We start from the raw sequence: 18,400 nt of genomic DNA on the forward strand, positions 1-18,400 counted from the left end.
AATATACTTGTGTGCGGGGAAGGTTTTCTCAGTGCCAAATTGGCGTCCCACAGCGAAGTGCACATCGCTGTGGGACGCCAACTAACATGCGCTTTATGCGATCCAGCACTCCCACAGCGCCACGACGTTCAACGCTGGTAGCGATGATAGGAGCCTCACTGGCCTCCGATGACTGATTCATGCACATAGTAGAACTGCAGGCCATGAGATGCAAGCTCAAATTCGAATCCAGATAACTTCGAAGTCAAAACAAATTTTCAGCAAAAAATCTATAAGGCTATCAGCTGCTGTTTGGCTTTGGAATGAAGGTGCCGTGGCCCGTGTGTAACTACAGCAGTGTCGCCTCTGAAGTCTTAACAGCGTCTAGCAATCGCCTATGGGCGGCGGCCATGCTTGTCCAGTCAACAAATCATCTTCCGTTTACCGGAAGTCGTATCTATATATGGTTTCGTTTTATTAAACATTCGGAGAAAATTCGAAGCAATAATTGTGAACAAGGTATTAATAAATTTAGCAACAACCCCGCGCAGCGTGTTCAGATTCTTAAATCTAATCTTATTATTTTTGACACAGTCAAATTCTTACTTATAATTTTATTATTTTCTATTATTATATACAGATGTCAAGTCATACAGTACACACTAGACACCAAAAGAATACGATCGCCAAATATCTAAAAACGAGGTAGCATTTTAATAATTTTTAAGATTTTAGATTCAAAAATCGCGATAACGAGAAGCGCCTTCTACCACTTTTCGTACTCACCATCAGCGTTTTAGCTGTTGCGTAAGGAATCGCCATGTGGGTCTGGCTGTTCTGACAGTACGGAAACTTTGATTCGAGAGGATATTCTTTTTGTTCATGATTAAATTTTAATTAAATATCAAGTCGTATACTGCACTTGCAGTTTTTGTTTAACAGGTGACTATTGCAATTAACACATCGCGGCATTGGCCAATATTCAGAGAATTCCGAGCGTAAGATTGTTAGTTCATCAGCCAGGTAGTTAATGAGTCAACTAAGCCACACAAAAATTAATTTTAAGACATTCTACAGACTACTTTCGGTGGTCTATCAGTTGAAAACAAACAGCACGCTCGGTACCAACACGATCGGTTCAAGGCAGACTAGGGCATCCGGTGAACGTTTCCGTTTACGAGCGGCTTGAGCCTTCCCGTTGCCGATCTCCGTGGCTTTCTTCCACGCCATCACCTGCAAATGTCCCAAATAAATCTTATCGAATGCCACTTCCCGTTTAGGTCGGCCCGGCAAAGCGATGATATGGCGGCAATCCTCCGCTTTGACATATTTGGCTTTCTCATGGTTGTACCAGACCGGTTGCCGAGCGGTTAAGTAGTCGGATGCGCGAATGATATCCCCCGGGTCCACTTTCATCAGGTCTTCATTCTCATCATAATCGTCATCGGCGTCGCCATCATAATCATCATCCTTGTTATCGTCATGATATTCGTCATCTTCGCTGTCGTAGTCGTAGTCGTCGGGATGAGGACGTACGTTAAAATAATTCAGAGGCAGGCAGAGGGCTGCTGAGCCACGCGATCCCATCACTAATGCAGGCACGTACAAGGTCTCATCACTATCAGCCACAAATACTTGCTCCGCGTGCTTGAATTCCACCTCGCCGACAAGGATGACGGGGGGCCGGCGGGGTTGCGTGGGAAATCGGCCTTTGTCATGGCATACGTCCAATAACGATAAGGCTTCAAAGAATCCACTCTACACACACAAACCGATTCGGGAAACATTTTGGAGTCGAAGAGACCATTTTTTCGAAGTCTTGATAATTTTGGTTTGGTTTAAGTCTGAAATGGATCTCGTGATCCGAGAATTAAAATAAGCGTCAACGGTGCCTAATTCTAATGCGGAAATTCAACAGAATTCAATTCACAACATTTATATTGAATGCGAAACAGTAGCAGCCTTTCCCCAAAAATATTTCATTTTCGAACTTCATTTTGCATTTTAAAAAGCGATCAGCTTTACTGCCTTACTTTGGCGGGTTTGTCAGGCACTTGACTGATGGGTGTCAGTAACGGGAATCGGATCAGGTAAAATAATTCTCCCAGGACCTCGCGCCGGTTAGCGGGCGACGCCTCCAAATTTCTCCGTGCGCAGGCAGCAGCAGCCCATCTGCGAGAAAAACAGAATGTAACTGTCAGGTTCATAAATCTCGAACATAGATCTACAAGAAGTCTTCTCAAGTTGCAAAATCATAATACTTCTAAGTAATTTCGTACGGGTGATGCCACTGGACGGACCAGAACATAGATCGCTCCCCTGCTTTAACTGCTGATATTGATTTACCCGTTTATGGTGTTTGTGGAAGTATGTACGTATGTATCATCATTTACTATGTAATAATTATTGTATTATGTATTGTATGTAGTATGTATCGGAATTCGGGAAGTACGCATCTTTACTGGAACTCGACAACTTGCAACTGAACTCATAATACAGCAACCGCTGGAAGTACAACATAGCGTTGCTAGGTAGAAAGCATCATAGAATCTCGAGAATCTTATGTACGTAGGTACTACCAAGAACTTACTATAGGTAGTAGTAGTAAGTACACTATAGTAAGTACTATAGTACTCACACTATAGTAAGTACTTGGTACTACGTATCGTACGTATAGGTACGCGCACATCACACCGTTCTATATTGTTATTAATTAAGTTTTGATACCTTGTTTTTAATTCTGTTTATCATTTTCCGTTGTCGAACAAAACCGCTGTAGCGGTGCCACGAAATTAGCAGTTGGCAATGCGCTAGTGTACATGTGAGCTTGGCTGATAAGAAAAGTGGTGAAGGTAACTCAGTTCTGGTTTGTTCACAATATGATCAAAATTATTCGTCTGCAGTTCTTGTTATTAATGTCCCCATGCTTGTAACCGGCGGGAATGGTGAAAGCCACAGGACAAAACCGCTACGTTTCCACTATTAGACTAACCGTAGTTCCCTACTGACCTATTCACTGCCGTGAAAATGATGTCCTCGTCGGCCAACAGGGTGTCGCGTTCCAGAATGGCGCGCAAGGTGCCGGGCGGTAATTCAGTGAACCGCTTCGACCGGAGAACTTCCTCACAGTGTACGTCAACATAATGCAGACAATTTTCCACGACCCTGTCGATACCAACAGCACACGCCAGCGCCTGCGCAGTAACCAAGTAAATGTTAGGAAGTTCGTGTAGATCATAAACATGAGCAGACGTACATTCTCCAGATGCAGTAAACAGTGAGGAGAATCTACTGTGAGGCGATCCTCCGCGACGAGATCCCGAATGACGAAATCAAAGCAGGTGTCGGCCAGTAATGACAAGTCGTATTTGTCGGCGCACTTCATCGTCGGATGAACATTTTCCAACGTCACCTTTTCATTGTCGGCATAGATATATCTGTAACACGATGTATCATGGAGAACCGTTGGTCATTCAATAAACCAGAGTAAAATCTATAACTCCGTTTTTCAAGCTGACCTTTATTAATTTCATCGTAATGAGAGCATTTTATACGACGAATAAACGTATCCAACGAAATAGGTTAAAGTTTTAACAAGCTATAACAAGAAAATTTCCTCTAATTTCTCATGATCCGGTATTGTGCCCATCACGCACATAGCGTTTCCTCTTTGAATCTGTATGGAGATCCGCTGCCGGAAAAATTCCTTCGCCCGTGGTTGCCCGGTAGTGGCCGCGACGAGGTGTCCGATTTTATCCACTAGCTTCTTAGCTCCGCCGCCCAAAGGTCCGTAGGTTTCGAAGGCAGCGGTGACAAAATCGTACCTTGGCTGAAGCCACGCATGTTTTGCGAGCTTTTTTGTTTCGGCTAGTTCCGCTGCCGCACCGACATTGACGGATGTACGATCAACATAAGAAGTTGCCAGAGTGTCAACACAGGTTACGTCTATTGCGAGTGGTTTACCACGTTCCCATGGGATAAGCGTAACTACATCCGGTCTTTTGTTACCCACTATGGCCAATCCTTTCGGTTCTACTCTGGCAGGGAAACCGCCCGTCGTTAACGCGCGAGCGAACTCCCTGCTGATGCCATCGTGTCTAGGTAGTCGTCCGGCTGATCGTTTGCACCGCATTCCATGTCTCCCGAACTCGTCCACCCATTCGCCGCATTTACATTCATGAGGAGTTACGATAGGGGCACCTAATCGTAGAGCGACGCTGGTCTGAAAATCAATATTTTCTAACAGATTACCTAAGCAAGCAGCTGGTAATGCGTGAATCCAGTAACCGGATTCTGGTGTTGACACCGCCTTCAAATGTGCGACTTCTGTGGCGGAGACACGGAGTGCAGAAAGGTCAGAGAGGGCACGCAAGGTCGCAGGAGTGTCCCATGCTTTTTGGACGCTGTGAAGGGGTTCAGCCGGCACATCATTTAAACCTGTAAGCAACTTCCAGGCCAGTGTTGCGGATGTTACATCGGTCGGTGGTAGTATCGGGCATAATTTAGAGATAAGCGGGCGCACAGAGGAAGCCGATGCCAGGTAGGCGGAGGGAGCTAGCTCCTCGGTGCGTCGTATACCTAAACCACCCAATCGAACAGGAAGTGATGCCTGCATCCACGTAGGGTGATCCATTTTCACGTTAGTGATGGTCTCCACAGCAGCGCGAAAAGTTTGATCTAGGGCGTATAATTCTTCCGGAAACTGCCACGCCAAGGAAGTACGAAGGAGGTGAACGATTTTCGGTACGCCAAGGCAATTTTTTAACAAAAACAGTGCTTGGTGTTTTGGAATTAGCGTAAGTCGTTCGCTCATGTTCTTCACTTCTTCCACTTTCTTTTTAATTACGGGTGTTACTCCTGTCGGCAACAAAGGTGATCCCAAGAGGCTGAGCTTGTCTTTGGACACCACCGACAAACTGGGAAAATGTGCCTTGAAATTTGCAGCGACCTCTTCTTGTTGTGTGTCCGATCCACCGCAGATAAAGAGCTCGCATTTTGAAAGAGCTCGTAATGAGAACAACTGGTCAAAGTTATTACGTAACTGAACTTATCAACTTGTAACTGCGTATGACGTCGTAGGATCGATGAACATACTTCAGCATATTTGCGAAGCCCACAGGAGGAATATCCGGAATATGAATTGGAGCATCGCACTTCTCAGGCAGACTCCCGTGGAACATGGTGTAAAATACATCGCTGGCACTGCTTAGCACGAGCCTGTTAAATACTGCAGGTCGTTTAAATAACCTACTGTTATCGGCGTGGCAGCTAGTGGCCTGCTTCAGCATCTTTTGCGTTAATTTTGGTCCTGGTTACGAAAACGTTAGTTTCGAGTGAGAAAAAGCCAAAACTTTCAAAGATACACTGCTTGGCTAGTTGGCTGTAATATCCAGTATTTGTACAACAGGCAAGCCGTCAAACGGTCTCAGATCGTAAGAGTCCGTCCAGCGAGATAACGGCAACTTACTTGTGGGCTTTGAAGATTTTCGCTGGTCCGAAATCTCGTCCTACGGAGAACTGGACATCGCTCAGATCTCCAGTCTGTAGTATCTGCACCATCCGCTGAGCGACCGCGGGAATCGTGCCCCGTGTGAAGCTGGCTCTGGTCAGTCCAGGCGCAGTTTTCGACATTTCCACAGTTGCACGGGTGGACACACAGGGTTATCGACAGCTTTATACCTGAATGACAGCTGCTAGTGACAGATAGACAGATATAGTATACCGAGACATTACGAAAGCTAAGGCATAAAATCGAACTGGCAGCCTGTACGATGACGTCACGGTAGGGGAGACCCCATGTTATGAAGTCCATAGGCTTGCACAATTTTGCGTTCCAGCAGAACGAATTTTCCTGGTGTCTAAATGATTTTTCTTCTGTTTAAAACTCAAAAACATTATGCTCCCTCACCGTCCCCAAAAATTCTAGCGGTAAAAAGTGAGTTATCGCACACTTTGGCCTCTCAAATGGTGGTTCCAAAAGCCAAGGTAGTGGTGTGTCTTCAAAGAGTGGTTAAGCTGTAACCACTGTCGTTTCCGTTATGATTGAAGTCCAGGAAACAAAGTCAAGTAAAAATATAACTTTCTGGACTCATATTTCAGAAAATGAACACACACTGATAGTCAGCAACTTGGTCGGAAGACCGTAGCCGTCCACAGTAAATCCACACCACAAGTGCAGGCTTCTTCCATAGACTTCCATGTTAACTGAAAACACTCATATCGCATCCAGTTTGCCACGGATCCGCGCTAACTCAGCATAAAAAAAAATAACAAATTATTCTCTTTCTTTTGAGATGTTTCTGTAGGCTTATTAACAAAAATACAAGGAATTCTAGAATTTCAAAGTTGTATGTAAGTCTATGGGCAACACAGTGCACCGTCTCCACTATCCCGACTTCATCGCAGTCGATTTTATGCCTTAGCTTTCGTAATGTCTCGAGTATACGTATAATATCCTAGTAGTGCTCGTATCGAGATTTAGCAATGCTTCCTCATCGCAGCGTTATAGAAAGCAAAAAATCAAAATTAATCGAAACACCCAGTCGTGTGAATTACACTTGCTTTCCGACACTTCTTACAGATAGCGAAAATGAGTTTTTAATCTGATGTGCAGATGTGCATTGTGCAACTCGCACACCGGAAGTAGATCATTTGAACGAGCCGTCCCCCGCATAAGACCTTGCATTCATTAGGAATGCATATCTCGGCGACCGCCCATGATTGCAGCTCTGTAGACGGAAAAAAACCGGGATACTTTAGTCTCCCGGCCAACGACGTTCCCGAGTTCTTCGGCAGCGACTGTCCATTCAAATCCACCCAGGGGACGCCTTAAAAGCATCTTGTCGGCCCAGGTGCAATTTCGCCGACACTGACGAACCACTCGGATATTATTAAATCAGAGCGCCCTAAAATTAACCGACATATCCCGGCCGCCTACTGCAAAGTCCCAGGGAACGTGCTTACCGCCGCGCCGCGTGCAGGAAGTAGCCGCAGCCCATCACCTTATTATTGTTGATCAGCAGGTGACCACGTCTCTTTCCCGTTTCTCAACCACTTTCGTCGGATACCAGCGCCCTTCGTGCTGCGTACACACCGCATAACAAAACGGGTACGGGCCGATGTGGCGTTGGATGCTGACTTCCGGTTGCGGCGAGAACTGGAGTGCTGACATTTCTGGAGCATGTTTGGGTGGGAACCTGCACCACAGCATCCTGCTTCATAAACAACGCACTCGACCAAAGGCATTTACATAAAGATAGTATAAGATGATAGTGTCAAGTGTCAGCTGCACGTTCTCTTTATATAACGGGGAAACACATAACACATCGATTTTGTCAGTTTTGTTACGATTCCGATAGAAAATGAGATAATAAATGAGAACGGACGGGGAAATTTAGGTTCGTTCCACTGTTTCGTTCAGTTTCGTTTCCTGTTCCGTTTAATAAAAATATCTATAGAAGTACTTTAAGCATAGACGAAAGAAATTCAAATTCAAACATTAGTACGCTGTTTTCTTCTTACCAAGAACACGCTGATTTCGTTAGCTGTGCTTCTGCTTAGCAAGAATGCGATTATGAAAAATTTACATACAACGCGATTATGAAAATAACAGAAGCACGAATATCTATACAATATAAAAAAATTACAAAATCAGTGCAAATGAACTTTGGGTCAGTAATAGTGAGCGCCATCCCAGTTCGTAGGTTATGCGACAAAATTGGATTTAATCCGGACAGCACCCTACTGTTTGCTTTACATTTCAGGAGCAAGCTGCTCAAGCAGCATTAGATTCGTAAACTTAATCGCTATCCCTCGCTCGAACAGCGGCCGCGTCCATGTGTTAACCACCGTGCTTCTTAGCTACCGCATTGGTCGAGATAGCGGTCGTAATACGAGCGTCGCCTGTGTTCTTCGAGGGCGTACCGCAAACGATTCAGATCTAGCCGATTACGGCGGAATCCCGACCCTGCATTTGAGGAACTAACTTCCCCCTTCCCAGTTGTCGGTGGTTTCGCTTGGAAACCGGCACGTGCTGGCAGAGGCCCACTATTCAGCGCGGCAGTCTTGGACGAACACTCCATCTCGGTGTGTGTACGCGAACTGGCCGTTACGTTGCTGAATCGGCTTCGGCGTGGCTCTGTCGGAAACGGAAGGGCTGGCTTTTCCGGGGCGTGTTTGTACAGGTAGATATCACGTAGCTCGGTGAGCAGCAGTAGTCCACTCTAGCCAAAAATACATACGCATAAAATACCATTCTAATACTAGTAATATTACGTAGTAATCAAGCAGTGAAAATCGATCGTGACAGTGATACAGTACTGATACAATTCATTCAGCATATTAAAGCGAATGAATGTTGTCTAAGCGGTTCACAAAACGCGACATCCTGTTCTGATTAGCTTGCCATAAGCGTTTAATAACTATGTAGACACATTATCCGAAGCTGACCATTCTATTTCTATTCCTGATTTTAGCTGTGTTTCTTCTTCCGTTCGTACGGGACGACGTCTAATAAATTAGACCTGCGATCTGGCCGCACAGTGAACTGGTGTTTCTCTCGCTCGTGTATCGTAATCATAGCTGATTCGTGACCTTAAATCCTTTTTCAACCCGTACAATCGCAAGCTCCCTCGAAGCGCTGAGTAAGCAATTCGAGTTGAGATGCTTTAAGAGCATCGTTTCAATAGTGGAGTAGCTAAATGCAACTCATACTTCATTGATAAATGTTGTCAACTTTACACTACCTCGTTGCCAACGAGGTGAACTGAGAACTTTTAAAAAGAACAAGTAAAAAGGTTTATTGAAATTTTTAAAGGATAACTTTTAAAATGTTGTTATTAATATTACTACTTAACAAAATATAATTATAGAAGACGGTGAATCAGGAACCTGTAAAACACTGTTGCGGATTAAAAGCAAATGCTTGCAACTGGCAAACTTTCGATGCGCAGTCCTGTTTTGCAAATAAGATGATCACACCACTGCAGTTCAACTCACCTGGATCGGTCCCACGGCCAACTGAGCATCTGTCATGAGCGGAAAGCGAATGAGAAAGAGCGCCGCACCCAGCACTTCCCGCCGTTTGGCGGCGGACGGTTCCAAGTTGCGTTCCCGGCAAGCCGCCACTGCCCACCTGCTTTGACAGACTAGAAATAAACCGGTTCCACAAAACTTGCTGCGCAGTAACAAAATACATTTTCCGCATAAAGGCGGCAGCGAAAGATTACAAGGCATGACTCCCATGTTGGGAATAGAGTCATGACTGCGCATTTAGACTAATTTTTTCGCGTGCGGAAAGATAAAATTTTCAGTACATTGTTGGATTGTAGCGCTTCCGCTGCAATTATACTGAAACTTTTGTTCCTAATTGCACAGAAATTTCATGATAAGGGCAGAGCCAAGTTTATTTTTAACGAACGGATTCTACAGACTTCCGGCGCGTGACACAAATGGAACTGCCCAGAATTGCAGCATTCTTCGGTTTGTATCTGGGAAAATATCTGAAAGCTCCCATTCCTTATGGTTTTTAATTTTTGCCCCGAAAAGTGACTTCTTCTACGAAACTCTGACTGGAAAATAAAAAGCGCGTTATGGGAATCAGTTTAAGTGGAAAAAGGTAGAGCTATTAAAAAAGAGAGCAAGGGCCCATTCAAGAAGAGGATTTACGGAAAATCTGTTGACTGATTGATATATTTTCAAGATATGGTTCTTTTAATTGTTTTTCTTACTTGTCCACTGCCATATACACGATACTCTCATGGACGGACAGAGATGAACGCTGTAGAATCTTAATCAAACTGTCGTGTCCAATGCTGCTAAACCGCTCCGACCGCAGAATTTCGTCACTGGAAGCGTCGACGATCTCGAAACACTTCCCCATAATCTTAACGTTACCAGGGCTCCAACGGTTGGCCTGCCAAAGGAACATTAATTTAATACGCTATTAAATACTGACTATGCAGCATAAAAGTTCACGGGATTATAATAAGAGTAAAATTTAGTTTTGAACCAACATTTTCCAGCGTGGTCAGGCAGTTATCCGCATTCAGGTGTTCGATGATGTAAGCGCAACAGGTGTCCACCAGCAAGGGCAAACCGAATTTATCAGCGCAGTGCAGGGTTGGAAAGACGTTGTCTGCGTTGATTCCTTCCACCGAATCGGTGTACACATAATTGAGCAGGTTGGCGAACGCGTCGGAAAGAATGTCTGGGAAGTGAATAACCAACGGACACGATTCAGCCACGCAGTTGCAGATCATCGAGTAGAATACATCGCTGCTGTTGCACAGGATGTTCCTGCAAAAACAACATCCGATCACCTCGCACTGGAAACCCTTCACACAATGATCCCATATTCTAAATTCGTACTGGTTAATTTACAAGTCGTTTTTCAATGAAATATACTTGTGCGCGGGGAAGATTTTCTCTTGGCCAAATTGGCGCCCCACAGAGAACTGCACATCGCTGAGTTCTCCGCTGGCCAGCATGCGCTTCATGCGATCGAGTATTCCAACAGCGCCACGGCGTTCTGCGCCGACGGAGATGGCTGGAGCCTCACTGGACTCCGCTGGTGAGTTTAAGCACATGGTAGAATCACTTGCCATGAAAACGAATGCAGACACAAATTCTGATTCTAGAACCTAGACAAATTCCACTTGACGTCTGACACTGAGCGAAATTTATGAAGTTTGACTCAAAATGTTTCGGTTATTGTGCAGTGGGTCAGTCTGCGACTCTGCGTTCTGCATCTGCTGTGCGAATGATTTGATGTGAAACGAGAGCCTGCAGACGGCTACCATGCTTTGCAATTTGAGTATACTGAATCTATTTCCGGTAATCCGGAAGTGTCATTGATCAGCGATTCAGCTAACATTTTCAATTTTACGAGTGAGCGGATCGAAGGTTTAATTTAAATGAAAACTTGAGAGAAACATGTCGATGCAAAACATAAATAAATTAATATTGTTTAGTTAGCAGAAACTGAGAAAATTGAAAACCCCGCGCACTATTTAATGCGGGTAGTAACAATTCCCACATACAGCTAGACAGATACAGTAACATTAACTACTTGTAGTTATTACGAAGAGTCAGACATCTTTCTCTGTTGGCTGGTATACGGCCAGTGCAGCGCACCATGGTGCATAAGCTATGATTCATAGAGATAAGAACGGGTATGTTAAAAAACGGAGCTCTGCAGCGCGGTATCTCGAATACGTGCGGTATAGTTGTTTTGACCATTCAGAGCATAGATAAGCTCCGGATCGTGATGACACACGTTACCAGTCGTTTCTACTGCGCTTAATGCACAAAAAACCTTCATAGGCGTTGGAAGATACCCGAATGTCTGAATCTGTGCATTGTAACAGAATACCGCCAATAAACTGCGCAATCAGTAAGGGATAAGAACTACATTGGATTCACTAAACGAACGCCACTGTACGTCTGCCACATGTGCATAAAATGCGATAATATGAACTGAGACTTAGAAAGTAAGTACACAAAAAATGATACATAGTACAGAAAACTTTGAGATTGAACAACTGCGAAAAGCGGACAACTGCGAATATTGAACGCCAGGGCATACTGTAGCTGGGTTTGGTGTTAGCCTGTTAGGTATGCGTATACACTATCATTTTCGATTAAGCGATAAAATGGTGGTTCTTTCATCAGTGCTGTTGTATTCCACTCCAGAGACATTTTTTAGGCAGCAGCAGAACCGCAAAACGGACTGTTATTTCAGATCCGTCGGTTAATCGTCGCCATCGGTACCGTCGCTATCGCTATCGGACTCGTATGTTATCGGATGGTACGGTACCGTAGTCGGCGGTGTTGCGTAGGAGAAGTATGGTGGCGGTACAGGTGGTACCGGTGGTGCGTTGTAATATGTTTGGCCGATCGGCTTCATTTCGATGGCCCCATGTGTAATCGGAAGGGACGGTGTTGCGTAGGAGATGTACGGAGGCGCAACAGGTAGTGGTAACGGTACAGGTGGCAGTGGTTGTACAGGTGGCAGTGGTTGCACAGGTGGCAGTGGTTGTACAGGTGGTGGGTCGTAATATGTTTGGCCTATCGGCTTCGTTTCGATGGCCTCACGTGGTAACGGACGGGACGGTGTTGCGTACGAGATGTACGGAGGCGCAACAGGTAGTGGTAACGGTACAGGTGGCAGTGGTTGTACAGGTGGTGGGTCGTAATGTGAGCGGCCCCACCACGGCCCTAAAAATCCTGCCTGGACGCCCATGAAAGGATTCACAGCCAGTGGATAAGCCATTGGTCCTGGCAGATTTGTTGTCATTGTCATTGTTGGCGCTGGACACATCCCACCAGGCACTGGCATCACCCCATGGGCATTGGACTGCCCCACCGCCGTGAGTAGCGGGTTGAATGGAAACCCTGTGCCGGTGTTGGTAGGCCCTGTGGGTAATGTGGTGGACGACCGGCGGCTACGCGGCTGCGTCGGGAACGGGGATACTGGCTTTTCCGGGGCGTGTTTGTACAGGAAGATGTCGCGCAGCTCGGTGAGCAGCAACAGTCCGCTCTAGCAACCAACCATCCCAGTGAATAATAAGCCAGTTAAATGCAAATTATTATAAAAATTCTCACAATTCTTGCTGTTAACCCTAAAATTCTTGATGCACGTTCTGTATCTGCCTTTAAATTCATACTCAGATCTGTTGATCTGCCTTAAGCATTTTACATCTGGAGCTCAAGTGCTTTCTGTTCGACCAGATTTAAATAGTAACTAGCAACTAATAGGTAATAATTAGAAACTGATTGTTATTGTTACAGGTTCGTACCAAGTGAAAAGAAAATTTGTAAAATAACTGACCAACTCGAAGGTAGTGCGTATGGCAGGGAAGTTATCGATTCGAAGTAGGGAGTTGAGAATTTAACAGCACTGATGATGCAGCTACACTCACCTGGACCGGTCCCGCTGCGAGTTCCGCATCGCTCAACAGCGGAAAGCGGACGAGAAAGAGCGCCGCACCCAAGGCTTCGCGCCGGTTGGTGGCGGACGGCTCCAGTTTGCGCTCTTGACAAGTCTTCGTGGCCCACCTGTAGTACCAGATGGCAAATTAAAAATGATTCGCGGAATTAATTCGCCAATCAAGTTAATTAAAACAGGCAACGCGTTGATGGGAACAAACAAGCAGTCACACGGTTCACTGCCGCGAAAACGCACGGAGTTAGTACTTACAAAATTAACAGTACTAGGTACGTATATACCGCTGGCTCCTAACATACAGATCACAAGCGATTTCCTTTCGGCTGACCTGATTTACTGGGGAAATCAACTTCATATCCTAATCGATTATTATTTTACGAAAACGTCTGAACTGAAAAATCTTAATGAATGAAATCCACGCCCTTCCGCCGCTTGACACAACTGTAAGTGACTGTAACAATCCGAAGCGGTGACTATATGGGCCACCTTGATTACTTAGTTTCGTAATGAAAATCAAAAGGAAAAAACTGTCATGGTCAGTCTGTTTGATTTTCGTCAACAAAGGCCTGCTTTTCCCGTGCATTTCTGCAACACTTTTGATAAATGATAAATTACGAGAATTACTTTTATTGTGCGAATGCGTTGTTTTGAGCCATCGAAGAAACCGAACTGAGAAACATTCGGTGATCAACCTGGAAAATTGCATTGCGAATAAACGCCTGGAAAATTGCATTGCGAATAAACTTGCGGTCGCCTGGAAAATTGTATTGCGAATACACTGAGCGTAAACAAAGAAACCGTAGTTTGTTTTAATAAGCAATGAGGGAAAAGAACACTCTGACTCCGAGTTTGTGCGGAAATTTATTGGTAGTGCTTTATACTCGATCTCGATCGCTGCTTGTGCTGGCTGGTCGAGACTTTGCTATGCATGTTACCCACAGGTAAAAGCATAGCGGTTTTCGAATTTAACTGGCGTTTTTAACTGTGAAAACTGCCGTATTCCATCATCCGAATTTGAATATCCCTTGTTAATTATCGACATCAGTCCTCCCAGTCACCATGGAAGTTCAGAACTGGTACCGATTCACACGCTGCCAATCTGGACATGAAGAAGCATACCTTACCCGGTTTTTATATGAAATTATTTACCGTAAATTACCAATTAATATTTCCTCTGTAATTCTCGCTAATTCTTCTCGTCAGAAAATCCTTCCTCCTGCGTGGGACAACCTCCCCCATTCCGCACTGGTAAGATATCAATCGTTTCTTGGTGACTTCACTAATCAGTTATCTTACGCATGTAAGCATGACCTTTGGGCTGCGCATGAGATTGCTGAATTATTCACTTGGGGGTTGGCAGAATATGCTTTGTGTGTTTTACGTTGCACGTCTTCTAAAAGTAAATTTTTTAACAAAAAGCGAGTTAGTGCCGTCCCTCCCGAACTGTTGTCCCACCTTTCTTCGGTTACTCGTGAAATTAATAAACTAAAGCGGACGAAGCGCCGCCTCAGGGCCAATAACCGCGAACTGTCTCTCGATTATGCCAGTAATTTAAGTCATTTAAAACTATTAAAGAAAACTCTTTCCGAAAAAGTAGCACAGCTCCGATCTTCAGCAGAGCGTAAAGAAAACGATAGTTGGTTCCGGCGAAATATGTTCAGTTTCATTAATTCGAAACTCAAGCACGGTAATAATACTTCCAATAGCGCGCTGAAAACTGGTGATATTGAAGAATATTTTAAAAAGGTTTGTAACCCAACCCAGCTACCACCAGTCGATTGTGCTTGGATTAACAAACTCGAAAAGAAACCAGTGACTGTTAACTTTAATTCGTCTGATATCAAGCCATCCGATATCGAGTACATCTTGAAAGAAAAGAAGCTTTCATGTGGGTCTGGTCTCGATGGTTTAAACTATGTTTTTTTAAAACCGTTTCCGGTAATTCACAGATTTTTGGCTTTTCTTTTTAATAAAATTTTGGCGTCAGGGAAACCGTGTAAGTCATAGCAGACAGGTAAGACTGTTCTTATACATAAGAAGGGCGATTTGAAATCGGTTGAAAATTATCGTCCCATCACTTTAACCAGTTGTGTAGGTAAAATTTTCCACTCAGTTATTTCTAAACGGCTAATGTCTTTTTGCATAAAAAACGGTATTATCGATACGGATGTACAAAAGGGGTTCATAGAAGAAATGAATGGGTGCGGCGAACATTCGTTAAAACTTTTGAAACTGATCGAGCAGCAACGTACTGAAAGACGTGCAATGCACGTCACCTGGCTCGATGTAGCCAATGCTTATGGCTCGGTAAGGAAAGAAGTCATGTTGGCTGCGTTAAAGCATTATGGCATTCCTGACGAAATTATTAATTACATTAATAATTATTACACTGGACTTTCTATTAAAATTCAAAATGACGATTCTTTTACCAGTGAAATTCCGTTTAACGTAGGTTTGTTTCAGGGCGACACAATGAGCTGTGCGCTGTTTTTATTAATTTTTAACCCAATTTTGGAATTTATTGAAAATAACAGGAAGCACGGTATTGCTTTCGATAATTTACCCGACCATAAGCTTATCGCACTGAGTTTTGCCGATGACCTTACGTTAATCGTGCACAATAAATTAACTATGCAGCGCGTCTTGAACGACATCGATAGCCGAATGAATTCACTGGGTTTGCAGCTCCAACCCAGTAAATGCAGAAGTTTTTCTTTAAAAAAAGGCGTTTCTACAGTTTCCGATTTTTCGATTAAAGGTCAGCGTATAACGAATATCTCTGAAGAACCGATGAAATTTTTGGGAACCTGGGTTTTTGAGAAGCAGCAAACAACTTCAGCTGGTGATAAGATATGCGAAAATTTTTGATAATTTTCTACAGCGTATTGATAAATTGAATTTACGTGATACTTTTAAAATAAAAAATTTACAAAGACTATATGACATCGTGTGTCCGGTTTCTTCTTACGGTACATGATCTGACTCTGTCTGTTGGCAATAAGTTGGAAAGCAAAGTGAATAAATACATCAAAAAGTGGATTGGGTTGAATGATTCCGCGAATTGCGACTACTTCTATTCACCTGATGGCCTAGATCTAAAATCTGTTACTTCTATCTATTTGCAATCGCATGCAGCCTTTCTTGCGGATGCCATGTGTTCTACAGATCTTGTTGTTTCTACTACTGCATCTAAATCCTTGGAAAAATCTTGTTTGTCAGACACAGCTGTTGTTAACATTGTTAACGACACCGTAGAGGCAGGGAAGCAGGCAGGTGTATCAAAAGGGAAAATTAGGAAGTTGGTCAGCGCCAAAGTTCGCTCAGAAAGGACAACTAGGCGAGAAAATAGGTTAAGTACTATTATTCAGCAGGGCGCGTGGAAGGCAGTCGCAGAAGCACAAGCATTGGATACGTTTTGGAAGTCAGTAATATACAACCTCCCAGAGAAGACTGTATCCTTTATGGTTAAAGCGGCTCTTGACATTGCTCCTTCTTTCACTAATCTCTGTAAGTGGGGCATGTCTGTCTCACCTAAGTGTGATCTCTGTGGTGGTGAAAGCGGTACCCTTTGTCATATCCTTAATTGGTGTCCTATCGCTCTCTCTGGTGCACGCTTCACATGGCGACATAACAGTGTTCTGAAAGCTATTTTCGACTGTTTTACCAGTGCGGCTAAGAATGGTAAGTGGGAGGTTCGTTGCGATCTTGACAGCGAGAGCTACGATCGTCATTCCACAACCATCCCAGCCGACATTCTTCCTACTACGCTTTATCCTGATTTAACATGTGTTAACCGAACCGAGAAGCGTATCATTTTAGCAGAGGTAACAGTCCCTTTTGAGTCTGACCAGGGATTCACCAATGCCGAAACGCGGAAGAAGGAGCGCTACTCCGGTCTATGCCGCGACTTGGACCTTGCGGGGTGGGCAGTCGAATACCACCACCTCCCAATCGGCTCTAGGGAATGATCCCCTCGAAAGCCGTGAATGCCATGCACCACATCGCCAATGCGGTAACCAACGGAGGGAAATGCCAGAAAGCCAAACAACTCCCTGAGTCACTCGCAGCTATCGCCCTTAGCTGCAGTTACGTTATTTTCTTGAATAAATCTAATGTTAACTGGGTAGTTCCGGGTCCAAGTGAATTGTTTGCGTATTGATATGCTTTCGTTCATGTCCAGTCGACCTCAGCACGGTCGAAAACGATGCTGTCCCGTTATTCTCTGTACCGCACTTCTGATGTCGATAATTGCCTTGTGAGATGTTCTCCCCTTTTACCTTTATTGCGCATCCTAGTATCTAGCATAATATAAGATTACGGTTGCGACACAAAGTAATACAAAAAGGCGATTACGTGCGTAAGTGTCCGTGCTTTCCTTTTCCCACAAGAAAAATTTCTTTTTCCTCTTTGATTAAAGTTTTTAGCTAATTACCATCACATTTAGTACATTTAGTTTGAATTAGATGTGTGGGTTTTTGGTTTTCTGCATGGACCCCAGCGCGATCGCCTACCCTCCCATTTCTCTATATTCACTTATTCATATAATATTCGCAACCGTAAATCTTTTCATAGGAAGTACCGGAGGCCTGCGCGCCTTTTAATTTCCAGTAAAAATTATTGTAATAGGGAAACGAAGACGCAATAAAGGCTGTGTTTTTTTAATCACTAACTGTTACGTTACTCGAACGGCCCTTACTTGTCCACTGCCGTATACACGATACTCTCGTTGACGGACAGAGATGGGCGCTGCAGAATCATGATCAGACTGTCGTGTCCGATAGTGCTGAACTGCTCCAATCGCAGTACGGCCTCGCTGGAACCGTCCACGATCTCCAGGCACGCCTCCTTAATCGTGACGTTATCAGGGCTCCAACGGTTGGCCTGTGGAGTGACGCAAATTAAAACACTTTTCATTTGTTAACTGAGTACGTAAATTTCATATAAATATTTTTATGCTAGGCGACCAGAACCAACATTTTCCAGCATGGTCAAGCAATTATCTGCATTCAGATGTTGGATGACGTAGGCGCAACAGGTGTCCAAAAGCAAGGGAAAGCCGAATTTGTCAGCGCAGTACAGAGTTGGAAAAACGTTTGCTTTGTTGATGCCATCCACCGAATCCGTGTACACATAACTGAGCAGGTTGGCGAACGCGTTGACAGGAATGTCCGGAAAGTAAACAACCAACGGACACGATCCAGGCACGCGGTCGCTAATGATCGAGTTGAATACATCGCTGCTGTTGCACAGAATATTCCTGCAAAAGCATCAACTGCAATGGAAACCCAACAAGAGAAAACACGCTGATCGTATGTTTACGATTTGTGTTTATCAGTTTGTAATTCCTTTTGCAAGGAAACATACTTGTGCGCGGGGAACGTTTTCTCAGTGCCAAATTGGCGTCCCACAGCGAACTTCACATCGCTGAGCTGTCCACTGGCCAGCATGCGCTTCATGCGATCCAGCACTCCCACA

The 18,400-nt window shown here is 44.3% G+C and overlaps 1 protein-coding gene across 1 annotated transcript; it reads right to left on the minus strand.

Moving 5' to 3' along the window:
- Positions 1 to 991: 991 nt before the first annotated feature.
- Positions 992 to 5,145, minus strand: LOC129600529 (uncharacterized). Its single transcript, XM_055499086.1, has 5 exons — positions 5,074 to 5,145; positions 3,236 to 3,416; positions 2,989 to 3,173; positions 2,013 to 2,151; positions 992 to 1,737 (listed from the first exon to the last, which is right to left on the minus strand). The coding sequence occupies exons 1-5, from the start codon at positions 5,079 to 5,081 to the stop codon at positions 1,075 to 1,077; spliced, it is 1,176 nt and encodes a 391-aa protein (XP_055355061.1). The 5' UTR covers positions 5,082 to 5,145; the 3' UTR covers positions 992 to 1,074.
- Between the last annotated feature and the right edge of the window lie 13,255 nt (positions 5,146 to 18,400).

This window comes from Paramacrobiotus metropolitanus, unplaced genomic scaffold (assembly GCF_019649055.1).
Source record: "Paramacrobiotus metropolitanus isolate TYO unplaced genomic scaffold, Prichtersi_v1.0 Parri_scaffold0000182, whole genome shotgun sequence".
NCBI lineage: Eukaryota > Metazoa > Tardigrada > Eutardigrada > Parachela > Macrobiotidae > Paramacrobiotus > Paramacrobiotus metropolitanus.